The sequence below is a fragment of the Vulpes lagopus genome, chromosome 2 (genome assembly GCF_018345385.1).
Source record: "Vulpes lagopus strain Blue_001 chromosome 2, ASM1834538v1, whole genome shotgun sequence".
NCBI classification, from domain to species: Eukaryota; Metazoa; Chordata; class Mammalia; order Carnivora; family Canidae; genus Vulpes; species Vulpes lagopus.
In genome coordinates this window covers 145921829-145938074 of record NC_054825.1, presented here as the reverse complement: position 1 = coordinate 145938074, position 16246 = coordinate 145921829, and the positions used below count along the sequence as shown (strand labels likewise).

The 16246-nt window shown below is 38.6% G+C and overlaps 1 protein-coding gene across 1 annotated transcript in view; it reads left to right on the top strand.

Moving 5' to 3' along the window:
• Positions 1 to 16246, top strand: part of PGM5 (phosphoglucomutase 5) — a 190814-nt gene that overhangs the window by 108905 nt on the left and 65663 nt on the right. The window contains exon 7 of the mRNA XM_041743579.1: positions 5881 to 5996. Coding sequence (XP_041599513.1) covers positions 5881 to 5996 — 116 coding nt within the window. The remainder of the gene's footprint in view (positions 1 to 5880; positions 5997 to 16246) is intronic.

Below are 16246 nucleotides of genomic sequence, written 5' to 3'. Positions count from 1 at the left end.
CTCAGGGCCTGATCCTGGAGTCAAGGGATCAAGTCCCACATCGGGCTCCCTGCATGAAGCCTGCTTCTCTTCCCTCTGTCTATGTCTCTGCCTCTTTCTGTGTCTCTTGTGAATAAATAAATAAAATCTTTAAAAAATAAAAATAATAAAATAAAATAAAATGTAAATTGCATATAAGCCTTTTGTTGGATATATGGAAGGCAAATATCTTCTACTCCATGCTGTTGGGGGCTTTTAAAAAGGGAGCTGAGAATTCAGAGTGTAGAAAATAGGATCATGAGCCCTACTAGGCTCTCAAGAAAGTGAACATTTGAAGGGAAATCGAAGGAAGAGGAATCTGGATCTTGTTCTCTTTAAGTCTACTGTAGCTTTCTTGAAGTAGAATTCTAAGAGCAGCTGAATATGCTTCATATGCTTGATATAATCAATCATTGTTTATTTGGCTGTTCTCTCACGTGCTAAAAGGGAGTCATTAATCATTCATATTCCAGTAGAGTATATCACACATAATGATGTAATACTGTATAATTGAGTTAATAGATATTTGAATAACTACTCTGGCCATGCACTGTGCTGGAGACACAAAGATGGATATGTCAGCACCACTTAATTTGGTGAGCTTGTAGGGCCCTGTTAGGATGCTTTTGTATCTGTTATCTTGTTTGATCATATGTGGGTAGGGTGATGACCAGATGAAATAGAAAAAGATATTCTCCTGATCCTGGTTTTCAGTCAGTCATTGCCTTAATTATATGAGATCTTTATTTCTAAGAAATGCCTTTGTCTCATCTTGATAACCCTACTAATTAATATCTTGTGAAATTCTCTTTTTTAAAATGATTAATTTAAATAAAACATGCAGTGGGGCACCTAGAGTGGCTCAGTTGGTGAGCCTCTGACTCTTGATTTTGGTTTAGGTCATGATCTCAGGGTTATGAGATTGAGCCTCACGTGGGGCTCTGCACTCAGCACAGAGTCTGCTTGGAATTCTCTCTCCCTCTCTCTCTGCCCCTTCCCCTTCTCACACTCTCTCTCTCTGAAATAAATAAATAAATAAATAAATAAATAAATAAATAAATAAATAAATAAATAATCTCTTAAAATAAATAAAACATGCAGAAATGACATTTCTTATATTTTTATTTTTAGGAAACTACAAGATAAAAAGACCATAAAATAGAGATACTTTACTCCCTGCTATCCAATAACAGCCATTAAATAATAGGTATTAGTTAACCTAAATCATACAGAATTTATTAAGGGCAGATCTGATAAGCTGTTATATTATTTTAAACACTGAAGAGCTATAAAAGTATATAAGATTTAATTTCTGCATCAAAGAACGTCTAATACATTGGTAGTGATGGTAGTGTGCATCTGTGTGTAGAAGAAAAGTGTTAAGGATGTGACAACATCAATGACAACATGAACATAAAGACCTATGCTAAGTGAAAGGAAACATAATAGCAGGAAGGGTTACTTTGGTTTGATTGTAATAATGAGGAAGGGTCATATTGATTAAGAAAATAGAGCTGCTACTACAATACAATATTCTCAGTCATCAAAAGTTAAAAATAGGTGTTCCTGATTGATGGTTGATTCTGCTCCAACTGGCAATTTAGAGACCTAGATTCTTCCACATTGTGAGTCTGCTGTCTTCAGCGTATAGCTTCCAGGTTTGCTGGGCTTGTCCACTTGAAGCTGGCAGAAGAAGAAAGAACATGGGGGATGGGAAGTTTTCCTAGCCAGATCTAAAAAGGGTATATGTCATTTCCACTCAAGTTCCACTGGCTGGAACTCCACCATGTGGCCATAGCTGACTGGGAGGGAGGGTGGGAAGTGTAGTCCACCATGTGTCCAGGAGAAGAGATGGATTTGTTGGTCACCTAGCAAGCCTTTGCCACAGGCTTCATGGTGGCAGGGCATTTGAGATATAGGTCTAAACAGGGCTCCTGGGTGGCTCAGTCGGTTAAGCATCTGTCTTTGGCTCAGGTCATGATCCCAGGGTCCTGGGATTGAGCCCCATGTCAGGCTCCATGCTCCCCAGGGAGCCTGCTTCTCCCTCTTCCTCTGCCCCTCCCCGTGCTTGTGCGCTCTTTCTCTCTCTCTCTCTCATACCCACACACACACACACACACACACAGTCTCTCTCTCTCTCAAATAAATAAATAAAATCTAAGAGAAAGAAAGAAAGAAAGAGAGAGAGAGAGAGAAAGAGAAAGAAAGAAAGAAAGAAAGAAAGAAAGAAAGAAAGAAAGAGGGAAAGAAAGAAAGAAAGAAAGAAAGAAAGAAAGAAAGAAAGAAAGGTCTTGAAACAACATGAAGTATTTTGACAGAGATTGGAAAGGATTAATCCAGGTAAAATGAAAAGCATGAAGAAGGACTCAGGAGCAGTCAACAACAGCAAAAATGAAAGAGCAAATTTGGAAAATAAGAAATGGTCCAGTTATTAGGAACTATAGTGACTTTCATGAGAGAAATTGTTGGAAAGATAGGTTGAGGCTGTTTCCAACCTGAAGCACATTTTTAGAGGTTTTAAAAATCAAACTGAGAAGCTTACATCCACCATGGGGTTTTTTTTGTTTCTTTTTTAAAGATTTGTTTATGTGTGTGAGAGAGTGTGCATGTGCATGTGCACATAAGGAGAGGGGCCAAGGGAGAGTCTTAAGCAGACTCCATGCTGTATGCAGACCCTGACACCTAAGCTGAAACCAAAATTTGGAGACTTAATGAGGTTACTATCCAGGCATCCCTGTTCTTTTTTTTTTTTTTTTAACTCCAGATCTCAACCCCCCACTTGCTGGAAAATGGTTGTTGAGACTTGTTTTCTTTCTTTTTCTTTATACTCTAGTCTTCCCTAGAAAGTGAGTTCTTATTTGTCTCCAGCATATGGTGGCAGTGGTTAAGAGAGGTGAAGACCCTCAGCATGAGCAGCTTCATTTTAAGCTTTCAGAAACTCTCCAGGGGATCTCCTGCCAAAAACCAGTCTAAAGCATGGTATCTGCTGAGTGCTGTGTTTGGGATGGATCCCAAGTTCAGTAGAGGGAGGAGGGAGGGGAATTCCTTTCTGACTCTAGGGCACAATGGACTCGTGCTCAGGATCCCGGAACTTAATTACCCACATTGTTTTCTTAGCTTGCATAGCTGCAACTGTGGCTTATAGTTATAGAAGTATCCGGTCCTTTAAAATCCAGCCTCAACCCTCAGCCCAGTGACCTCCTGACAGTGATTAATGGAGAAGGGTGGGAGCAAGGGAAATCCTTTCCCCTCCCTTCAGATCTGCCAACTTGGCTTTGAACCTACAAGAATGTTTTAGCCAGAAAATATGTGTCCCCATACTCTCTACCCTTTTTCTTACCCTTACATCTGCTCCATGTTGCACATTCTAATAATATGCATTCATATTTGCTAAATTAGTTTTGACCTAGGCTTCACTATCTGCTGACTCTGGAAGTTTCTCTGTGAATTAATCCTCTTTCCCTCAGCTTCTGACTATGAAATTGATGGCTATGAAAATGTACCTTTGATCTAAAATTTGGGAAGGATTTCTTTCATTGTTCCTACCAGGATATAAGTATGATTGCATATATTTCTTAGACCATTAAACAACAACAACAACAAAGCCTTTGATATAATATCCGAATATCTAAAAAGTGCTTCTTTTCAAATCAAACTTGAAAGAGATTTAGTATATAATTTTTCAAAGTCCTGAACACATTGGCTATATTTGGATATTATGGAAAGGAAGGTGTTCACTTTCCTGTGGCAAGAGTTTCTTGGTATTTTTTTTTTCTCTAGCTGGCCACAAAGCAAACCTAAAGAAATCATTATTTCATTGTGTCCTTTGTCCTCTGTATACCTTTTTTCCTCTTCTTCACCAAGATACCCTCATTGGTTCCTCTCCCTGGCCATCATCTGCACTTACAGCCTTGGAAAAACTAAATTTTGCTGGTGGCAGGCATTTGGTGTTTTGCGTTTTGGCTGCTTGCATGTAGAGAAGAAGAAGCTCTTTAGGTCAATGGTACAATACTAGATTGTTCCCCAACATACTCCCTGAGATCTACATACCTCTTACAACGTTTGGGGAGACAACATGGTATAGTGGAGTGGAACATGAGCAGCAATTAAGCAGATTTGTATCCAAATTCTAGCTTTGCCTCTTACCTCTGTGAAACCGTAAACAGAACACTTGACCTCTCTGATCCTCTGAGCCTGAAAGGAGACAGCACTGATTAGTTTTAGCTGTTCCTGAAGTTTATCTCAGTGGCACAATGCAGTATTTATTTTCTTTAAGATTTTATTTATTTATTTGAGAGAGACAGAGAGAGAGAAAGAGAAAGCATGAGTGGGGAAGAGGCAGATGGAGAGGGAGAAGCAGACTCCCCACTGAGCAGGGAGCCCGATGTGGGGCTCTGTCCCAGGACTCTGGGATCATGACCTGAGCCAAAGGCAGATGTTTAACCAGCTGAACCATCCAGGTGCCCCTACAGTGTATATTTTCTTGTTCCCACTTTCTTTTACTTGCTATAATGTTTGTGAGATTCATCCAAGTTGTTGCATGTAGCAATAGTTTGTTCAATGAAATTTATGAGAGTGCATTGTATATCACAAATCATCTGTCCTATCTACTCAGTGGATGTTTGGTTTGTTCAGTTCTTATGAATTGTGATGCTATGATCATTTTTGTAAAATCTTGTGTACATTCTCTTTTGAGTAATGTCACACACTGGGTTCCCAGGTATCAGCCCCCAGAGAGATTTTGTTTGCAAGAAATTTGTTCCTTCCTTGCCATCAAGGCCAAAGTTGTCCTCAAGATCAGCACCTGTATGGAAGCAAAGGAGGAATTGGACACAGAGAGAGAAATTGAACTGCAGTATAGTCACAGCAAAGGACTCAGCCAACCTGTAGGGAGCTCTAGAGCTGAAATGGTCCCACAGAGTTGTGCCAAATAGGGGCAAGGAAGCTAGACCTTTATACATCCTTCATTTACCAGTCATTGGATGTGGATTGACCCAGGAAAGAAAGCATGATTTTGAGTGTGACATCTCTCTTTGGCAGAGAGTGCAGGCCACATCTGTGAACTGTTAGCCATCAACATTTCTAGGAACTGGTAGAATGAGTATTCCAATCCTAAAAGTCCTACTGTGTGTGTGTGTGTGTGTGTGTGTGTGTGTGTGGACAGTGAAGCAGAGATGTACACCACAGTGTCTACTACATGTTAATAGTAATTTCTAGGAGGTGAATTGCTGATTCATGAGATATGTGCATATTCATCTTTAATAGATATTGTCAAACAATATTCCAAAGTGTTTGTACCCAAACTCCCTCTTAATTTAGATTCTGAGAGGGGATCTCTGGGTGTCTCAGTGGTTTAGCACCTGCCCTCGCCCCAGGGAGTGATCCTGGAGTCCCGGGATCAAGTCCTGCATCAGGCTCCCTGCATGGGGCCTGCTTCTCCCTCTGCCTGTGTCTCTGCCTCTCTCTCTCTTTCTCTCTCTTTCTCTCTCTCTCTCTCTCTCTCTGTGTGTCTCTCATGAATAAATAAATAAAATCTTTTAAAAAAAGATTCTGAGATCCCAAAGTAGGATCTTACCCTGAAGATAAAGGAACATTAATAGAAAGGAAACAGATATCTGAGAATATCCTATACATTAACTTAATATTTTCTATATTATGGGAAGAGCAAAACTAAGAACCACTGGAATAGACTATATACCATTTTCTGCCTATGGCTTAACATCCTGAAAAATGTCAACACTGTCCAGAATGTTCTGAAATCTAGTTATGGAGTTATTAAGTTCTAAAGATTTCCTTCTGTGCTGATAAAAGAAAGGAAAAGAGATACATGAGTTGACTGTTGCTTTGAATTTAATTTTTCAGAGTGGCCAAATCAATGAAGGTCCCTGTATATGAGACCCCAGCAGGATGGAGATTTTTCTCAAATCTGATGGACTCGGGACGATGCTCTCTGTGTGGAGAAGAGAGTTTTGGCACTGGTAGGTTTTGCTGGGGTGATGTCACTGGAGAGGGTGGCTGTGGCTGCAGCACTGAGTGACCCCAGTTTGGAGGCCTATGACCCCACTGTGAATCAAAGGCTACAGGAAGAGATAATTAGAGAAAAAATCAGAGAAACCTGGTGGGATATGTGCTATCATACATTCATCTCTTATGTCCATTTTTTTCTTTTTTTTAAAAAAAACTCCAGTTTTGGATAATATGGTAATTCTATTTTGAATTTTTTGTTGAACCTCTACACTATTTTCCACAATGACTCTACCAGTTTACATTTCCACCAACATTGCACAAGGGTTCCCCTTTCTCCACATCTTCACCAACACCTGTTTTTTTGAATGTTGTTGATTTTAGTCATTCTGACTGGTGTGAGGTGGTATCTCATTGTGGTTTTGATTTGCATTTCCCTGATGATTGGTGATGTTGAGTATTCTTTCATGTGTCTGTTGGCCATCTGTACTTCTTTGGAAAATGTCTATTTAGGTCCTCTGCCCATTTTAAAATCAGATTGTTTGGGGGTTTTTTGGTGTTGAGTTGCGTAAGTTCTTTATATATTTTGGATATTAACCCCTTATTAGACATATTATTGCAAATATCTTCTCCCATTCAGTAGGTTGCCTTTTTCATTTTGTTCATGGTTTCCTTTCCTGTGCAAACACTTTTTATTTTTCTGTAGCCTCAATAGCTTATTTTTGTGTTTGTTTCCCTTGCATTAGGAGACATATCTAGAAAAATGTTGCTGTAGCCAATGTCGCATTTTTATGGTTTCAGTTCTTTAATCCATTTGAAGTGTTTTTTTTGTCCATGGTGGGTATTTACCCAAAGAAGATGAAAATGCTAATTTGAAAAGATATATGCACCTCTATGTTCATTGCAGCATTATTTACAATAGCTAAGATATGGAAGCAACTAAGTGACCATTGACAGATGAATGGATAAGGAAGATGTCAGGTGTGTGTGTGTGTGTGTGTGTGTGTGTGTGTGTGTTGGAATATTACACAGCCATAAAAAGGATGAAATTATTCTATGTGAAACAACATGGACAGAATTAAAGAGCATTATGCCAAGTGAAATGTCAGACTGAGAAACATAAATAAATATGATTTCATTCATATGTAGAATCTAAAAAACAAATGAATAGACAAAAAGCAAAATCACCCAAACATCTACCCATAGATGAATGGATAAAGAAAATATGGTATACACTGCTATTCAACATAGTACTAGAGGTCCTTAGAGTCCTAGCCTTAGCAATCAGGCAGCAAAAAGAAATAAAAGGCATTCAAACTGGCGAAGAAGAAGTCAAACTCTCCCTCTTCCCAGATGACATGATACTGTACATAGAAAACCCAAAAGACTCCACCCCAAGATTGCTAGAACTCACACAACAATTCGGCAGTGTGGCAGGATACAAAATCAATGCCCAGAAATCAGTGGCATTTCTATACACTAACAATGAGACTGAAGAAAGAGAAATTAAGGAGTCAATCCCATTTACAATTACACCCAAAAGCATAAGATACCTAGGAATAAACCTAACCAAAGGGGTAAAGGACCTATACTCTAAAAACTACAGAACACTTCTGAAAGAAATAGAGGAAGACACAAAGAGATGGAAAAATACTCCATGCTTATGGACTGTAAGAATTAATATTGTGAAAATGTCAATGCTACCCAGGGAAATTTACACATTTAATGCAATCCCTATCAAAATACCATGGATTTTCTTCAGAGAGTTGGAACAAATCATCTTAAGATTTGTGTGGAATCAGAAAAGACCCTGAATAGCCAAGGGAATATTAAAAAAGAAAACCAGAGCCAGGGACATCACAATGCCAGATTTCAGGTTGTACTACAAAGTTGTGGCCATCAAGACAGTGTGGTACTGGCACAAAAACAGACACATAGATCAATGGAACAGAATAGAGAATCCAGAAGTGGACCCTCAACTTTATGGTCAACTAATATTCGACAAAGCAGGAAAGACTATCCACTGGACAAAGGACAGTCTCTTCAATAAAGGTGTGGAGGGTGTGGAGAAAGGGGAACCCTCTTTCACTGTTGGTGGGATGTGAACTGGTGCAGCCACTCTGGAAAATGGTGTGGAGGTTCCTCAAAGAGTTAAAAATAGAACTTCCCTATGACCCAGCAATTGTACTGCTGGGGATTTACCCCAAAGATACAGATGCAGTGAAACACTGGGACACCTGCACCCCGATGTTTCTAGCAGCAATGTCCACAATAGCCAAACTGTGGAAGGAGCCTCGGTGTCCATCGAAAGATGAATGGATAAAGAAGATGTGGTCTATGTATACAATGGAATATTACTCAGCCATTAGAAACGACAAATACCCACCATTTGCTTCGACGTGGATGGAACTGGAGGGTATTATGCTGAGTGAAATAAGTCAATCGGAGAAGGACAAACATTATATGATCTCATTCATTTGGGGAATATAAGAATTAGTGAAAGGGAATAAAGGGGAAATGAGAGAAAATGCGTGAAAATGTCAGTGAGGGTGACAAAACACGAGAGACACCTAACTCTGGGAAACAAAGAAGGGGTAGTGGAAAGGGAGGTGGGTGGGGGGTGGGGGTGACTGGGTGATGGGCACTGAGGGGAGCACTTGGCGGGATGAGCACTGGGTGCTATCCTATATGTTGGCAAATTGAACTCCAATAAAAAAATTTTTTTAAATTAAAAAGAAGAAAATGTGGTATATATACACAGTGGAATATTACTCAGCCACAATAAGAATGAGATCTCGCCATTTGCAGCAATATGGATGGACCCAGAGGGTAGAGCACTAAGTCAAATAGATCAGTAGAGAAGAACAAGTAATGTATGATTTCACTCATATGTGGAATTTAAGGAACAACAACAAAAAAATGAACAAAGAAAAAAGAGACAAACAAAAATCGGCTCTTAAATACAAAGAAAAAAACTGACGGTTGCCAATGGGGGTGGGGGGAGAGATAGGCAAAATAAGTGAAGAGGAGTAGGAGATCCAGGTTTCTAGTTATGGAATGAATAAGTCATGGGAATGAAAGGCACAGCACAGGGAATATAGTCAATGGTATTGCTAGTGTTATATGGTGACAGATAGTAGCTACACTTGTGGTGAGCATTACATTATGTATAGAGAAGTTGAATCACTATGTTGTATACCTGCAACTAATGTAACATTGTGTGTCAACTGTACTCAAATAAAAAATATTTTAAAGTTTCCATTTCTTTACAAAATTATCTATTATGGCAATTAAAAATTTTTTTCTTCTAAAATTTTATTTATTTATTTATGAGAGATACAACGAGAGAGGCAGAGGCATAGGCAGAGGGAGAAGAAGGCTCTGTGCAGGGAGCCCAATGCAGGACTCGATCCCAGGACCCCAGGATAATGCCCTGAGTTGAAGACAGACGCTCAACCACTGAACCACACAGGTGCCCCTTAAAAAAATGTTATGATAGTAGAGACTATATCATATTGAATTTCCATGGGCCTATCACCTAGTTTCAATCTTCATCAACTCATGATCAGTCTTACTTTATCTTTACCTTCATCTGCAAGGTGAGTGTCCCTCCCTAGTGTGTGAAACAAGCCCTAGTGTGAATCATTAAGAGCTATTGAGAAAAAAATATATAATACCACATTACCATTGTCACACCTAACATATTAAGAATTATTCTTTTTTCAGTATTTTAAAGATGTTATTTCATTGTCTTCTGGCTTGCATATTTTCCAAGAAGGATGCTTCAGTTCATGTCCTTGTTCCTCTATGTTTAAACTCTTCCCAACCTCTACCTCCGGCTGCCTTCAATATTTTCTTTTTATGTTTTGTTTTCAACAGTTTAATGATAATATATCTAGTTTTTTTTTTTTAACCTTGCTTGGGGTTTTAGGGATTCTTGGATATATTGCTTATTGTCTTTCATTAATTTTAGAAAATTCTCAACCATTGCCTTTTTAAATATTTCTCCTTCCCCATTGTCTCTCTCTTCTTCTGGGGTTTTGATTATACACGTTAGTTGATTTGTGACCATATGCTGTCTCAGAGCTCTTTACACGTTCTGTTTGTTTGGTTTTCCTTTTTCTTTTGTGTTTCAGTTTAGATAGTGTCTATTGTCATTGTCTTTAAATCATTCTTTCCTTAGCTGTGTTCAATCTTCTGGTGAGCCTAATGAAGGAATTCTTCATCTCTGATATTCTTTTTTATGTCTAGCATTTCTCTTTAACTCTTCCTATAGTTTTTATCTCGGTGAAAGAACTCTCCATATGTTTATATATGTTGCTTATCTTTTCCATTGGATCATTTTAACATTCAAACATAGTTATTCCAAACTCCCTCCCTGTTATTTCTAAAATCTGGTTTATCTCTGATTCTGGTTCTCTTGATTGTTTTATTTCTTGATAAAGCAGTGGCTTACTCTTTCTTGCTTTTTATGCATCTCACGATTTTTCATTGAATGCTGAACAGTATGTATATAAGAATAGTAGAGACTCGGGTAAGCAGTATTTATACACAGAAATGGGCACACCTCTTTTATCAGGCCACTACTGTGCAAGGTTAAATTAATGTAGTCAGGGGTTGAACCGGGCTTGGATTTTATTGTTTTTATTATAATTTTTAGTGTTGCATAGGGTTCAAATTCTTCCAGAAGTGGTATATTTTTACTGTGTGCCAAAAGCAAAGGGTGCTAGAAGAGATTTTTCAGTGTGTCTATTTCATCTGCAGCTTTCAAAGTTACTGCATGTCTGTGATACAAGATAGACCTCAATGGTCAGGTGCTTGACCCTTCTCCAGTGGCAGCAGACATCTGCTTAGTATTGGTGTTTGCTACCTATGCTATTTCCAAGGGCAGAGGGTTTTTACTTCAATCCCTATTTCATTAGCAATGGATTTTTGCATGGACTCTTAGGATGAGAAAGTTTGCAAGTCATACATCCAAAACTTTAAGCCTTTTGTTTTCTATCAAAGAAGGATTTGGGGAGCTGGAAGGGCTTCATGCTTGTCTTTCAGCAACTGATCATTGCCTGCATGCCAGCACCAGAAAGTCTCCTTCTCTGTTTCCAATCTTTTCTATAAGCACCCAGTGAAGGTTTGTGGGAAATAACTTGAAATGTGTTCCTTATATTCAGGACTCCAAGCAATTTTAGACTAATATGATAATCTATACTTGGCCTTTAACAATTTTTGAAACTTTTAAGCAACTTATTTTTTACTTGTATGGAAGCATCCTCTTTTTCTCTGATCTACCGAAGGGGAGATGGTTTTGTGTCCTGTTTCTCCTTGAAGGGGCCTGTCACTTTTTGGAATATACTTACTTTATTGCCTTATGACTTCATATTTCTAATGAGTTCAAGAAAAGCTATGATTTTGTAAGTTTCCTGGCCTTTGCTTATTACTGGGAAAGGAATGGTATTCTCTTATAGATTTCCATACCCCAAAGAGAAATGCAGAAGTAGAATTCCAAGAGTAATTTTTAAATAATTTCTCCTATTCTCACTCCTTCCTTGATAGTTTTTCTCCATTTGGGATCCAAAAGATTTTACTCTATAACTGGTTGATGTCTCCTAAGTATCTTTTTACCTGCAAATCTCCCTTTCACATGTTCTTTGTCTAATTTATTAACTAAGGAAATTGTGTCATATGTCCTATAAAGCTTTGATTTTAATGTTGATATTCCCATTTTTCTTTCTAAAATCTTTGGTGCTTACATAAGGAGAAGCTATTGATTAATATGCCTTTTCTCTTCTTTGCAACCACCTTAGCACATTCTAGTATTAATTACAGCATTTTCTTTTCTAAAAATTATAATCTCTTGTGATTTTTAAAAGGTAAATGGTCATATAATTTGTGACTAAAAGATTTTTTATGTTTCCTTTTCTAATATTTACACCCTTTATTTCATATTCTTATTGCATTAGGTATAACACTAATTGTGATAATTCATGATTTTAATGGAAATGGACTTAATATTTTACTGTCTGTTTTGGTGATTGATTTTCAAAAAATTTTAAAAATATTTTATTCATTTGGGAGGGAGAGGGGTAAAAGGAGAGGGAATCTCAAGCAGATTCCATGCTGAATGAGGAGCCCTATCCTGGGCTTGATCTCATGACACTGCGATCATGACTTGAGAGAAATTGAGAAAGAGTCAGACACTCAACCGACTGAGCTAACCAGGTGCCCTGGTGATTGCTTTTTAATGTTGGTGAAATCTTTATCAGGTCTATGTATTTTTTTCCTATTTTCATTTTACTCGGAACCTTGTTAGAAACAGTTGCTGGATTTTTCAGGTGTCCTTTCAGAATCTAGTGATATGGTAGTCTTTCTTTCTCTTTTATTATGAATGTAATGAAATATGATTGATTTGCTGATATCAAACCATCCTTGAATTCCTGAAAATAAGTCCTGTTTGGCTATGCTTAAACAGAATATAGTAAAACCACTTTAACTGGTTATAAGATAGCATTTTGAGATATTTCAGGATTCCTAAAGAAATTTTGTTCTGGAGAATTTTCTTCCTTACCCACTCTAGTGGGTAGGTGTTGTGTATTTTTGTTTCCTTGGGAAAGGAGTGACCATATCAAGCTCTCTCAAGTGCTACTGTTTAGATTCAGAATGTATGGCTGGTAGTTGTGCTAAGGTTAGTCCAGAGTCAGTCCAGTGTGATACCTTCTTCCTGTTGAGGCCCTAACACATACAACAGGCTCCTGCCTTTTTGGTATTCTACATGTCTAAACCAGTGACTGTGACTCAAAAAATCATGGATTATATTTATTTATACTAATTCTTCTTCTGGTTATTAAAATAACACAGATCTAGCAGTGGAATGGAAAGTGGTAAGCTCAGGTTATCCCTCCCTCTCTCTTTGTCTTTAGAAGCATTTATTGAGCATTACAATATATCATATATTTATAGGCTTTAACATTGCAGGATAAAATATTACATGCATAAACCATATTATACCATTAGTAACAAATATTTGCTTACTTCAATTTAATAAACACTTATTCAGTATTTACAGAGTACAGGATATTATACTGCATGATACTTAGAATACAAAATGCTATGATGTACTCTTAAGGAACTCAAGATCTTTGGATACATCATTAGAAAGATGCATAGATGACTGTTTTATGACACAGAAACCTTAAGTTTCTATAGTAGAGGAATAGAAAAAATGCTGTGAGAGATGAGAAAAATGCTTTGGGACTGGCGGTTCAAAGCAGATTTCAGGAAAGGGATGGAAAGTGGGCTGGTTCTTAGAGAATGGGAAGGATTTGTATACTTAGAGATGAAAGGACTGGACCATGCCAGATGGAGGGAACAATGCCAAGAAAGAAATAGAGGTTGGAGAGCAGGGGACATGTGTTGCAAGTAGCCAGTTGTTCAGTTTGTCTAAAGCAGTATTTTCTAAATCAAGACTCCTCTGGGGTCATGAGATTAATTAAATGTCATGAGCAACTTTTGAAAAACAAATTGATTAGACCAGAAACCTCTTAGAATGTATTGTGTTTAGTAAAGGTAATGTTATTCTGAGAAATATGTATATATAAATGCACACACAAGTATCTATGTGTGTACTAGGTCTCATTGTCAAGTGTGTTTATTGTGGGTGATGGCCAAAAATGTCTGAAAAAGCAGACAGAGGTGAGCAAACTTTTTCTGTAAAGGGTTGGATAATAAATACTTTGGGTTTTGCAGACCAAGAGAATACGTACTGTCTCTTTCAGACTCAGCTCTGCCATTGTAGCACAAATGCAGCCATAGATAATATGTCTGAATGAGAATGGCAGTGTTTGAATAAAAATTTATTTTTATTTTTAAAAATATTGATTGATTGATTGATTGATATATGAGAGAGACACACAGAGAGAGGCAGAGACATGGGCATAGGGAGGAGCAGGCTCCCATCTGGGAGCCTGATGCGGTACTCAGTCCCAGAACCCTGGGATTATGATCTGAGCCAAAGGCAGATGCTTAACCACGGAGCCACCCAGGAGACCCTCAATAAAAATTTATTTACAAAAATAAACCTAAGTCCAAATTTGGTCCATGGGCCAAAGTTTACTAACATATAGGGTAGGTTAGAGGAGGGATTATCAAGAAGAAGTGCCAGAGATATAAGTGAGCAGGGGACAGTTTGTGAAGCCCTTCACCTGTCTAGCTTTGACATGGGTACATGATTCACGGGGACCTAGGGGACCATGGTCTGCATTGGAGGGAGATCTGCTTGCAGATACCTTTCAGCAAACTTTGCTCTCAGACAGTGATGCTAATGGCAACTTGTAGGTTGGCCTAGGAGGGAATTTTAAAAGTCTCACCATTTTTACTTGTTTATCATTTTCCTTTAAAGGAGTACCAGGTAATGTCTTTCACTGTTCTTCAGGTTCAGGTAACATTTGCTTTATTAGCCTGATTTGACAGATGAAGCTCCTGAGCCCAAGAAGTAGTTGAGTGACTCACGCAGGGCCTCAGGGCTTAGCAAAGGTCCCCACTTGAATTACCTTACCATTGAACTTAAAGACTGGTCTCCTGCCTTACACTGTGTGCTGATCATCAGTCTTTTCCGATGAAAGAAGTGATTAACTCCATCTTTCAGACACTCAATAGTAAAGGACTATTAGAAGGCAAGCAAAGCTGGACCACTGAGTCTTGCAAGGAGAAAAATAGCTTCATTCTGCTCTTATTCTGGGCTTTAGTGCCAGTTCCTGAGTAGCGCTGAGCTGGTGTGTCAGAATTGCCTGGGAAACTTGCTAAAAATATACATGTTTTCTATCCTATCCTTACTTGGAATCTCTGGAAGGGCCCAGCCTGAAAAATCTGCATTTTATATAAGTATTGTGTGATTTTTTTTAAAAAAAGATTTATTTATTTATTTATTTATTTATTTATTTGAGAGAGAAAGTGTGAGCAAGCACAAAAAGGGACAGAGGGAGAGGGAGAGAGAAATTTTAGCAGACTCCTCACTGAGCTTGGAGCCCCATGCAGGGCTTGATCTCATGACTCAGATCACAACCCAAGCCAAAACCAAGATTCAGACACTCAACCAACTGTGCTACCCAGGGTCCCCCTGTATGATTTTGATGTGCATTCAGAAGTAGGAAATATTGCTCTGGTGAAAACCAGGTTTTTGTGTTTTTTTTTTTTTTTCATTGAGAGTGGTAGAGAGGGGCACCTGGGTGGCTCAGTGGTTGAGTGTCTGCCTTTGGCTCAGGGTGTGATCCTGGGGTCCTGGGATCAAGTCCCACATTGGGCTCCCTGCAGGGAGCCTTCTTCTCCATCTGCCTGTGTCTCTGCCTCTCTCTGTGTGTCTCTCATGAATAAATAGATAAAATCTTTAAGAAATAAAAAAAAAAAAGAAAGTGGTAAAGAGAGTATCCTTGAGGTGCCATGGCATATGGTATGGGAAGTCCAGAGGCCCAGAAACATGAGGCTGATGAGTACGTTCAAAATTCTTAACTGCCAGCTTCAAGGTCAAGCCTCATGACCTCTGTGACCCCCAGTTCTAATCTGTAAAAGTCAGCTGATTATAGGAGCTCCCTATCTACCTTGAAATATGATTTTCATTGGCAGGTGAGCTCACTAAGGGAAGAGAAAGTGGAAAGGACAGATGGAAAGGTTTTAGATCTGAAACTGGGGAAGTGCTCCTAAAATGTACCCAAGCTTTCTTGAGTGGAGGCCTTTTCCCGCGTCCCTGGGGCATGAAGCTGTGTACCAACTAGGAATGCATTGTTGAGTGCCAAGAAAGCTTGAAAATATGGATCTGACTCGGGCTTAAAAATGTCAAGCTTTTTTTCCAAGACAGGCAAGATATATCCTGAGTGGAAGTTTCCCTTGCCAGCTTCTTGAGCTCCTAGAACTTTCCAAGGTAATAAGCCAATTATAGGATCAGAGTTCAGACTTCTCTCCTAGGAAAGGTTCAGGTCCTGAACAATAGGAAACCTGTATTTATGGTTCTGTCAAAGAACCAAAATCACTTAAGAAGCCAGATCATCTTTTGTGCTAGGACCAGGTATTCACCTACTTCCTGGGAAGAGCCTTGGAAAACTACCTTACAGAGAGAAAGAAGGTTTTATAAATTCTCAGATCTAAAAAGAAGAAAACTGGTCATCTAAATGGCATTCTGGCTACTTTTCTAAGGTTCCAAATTTGAAGGGATCTGGACTTGTTCCCATACACAAAAGAGGATATATGAAACAGCTAAACCTTAGATCTATAAACCAAA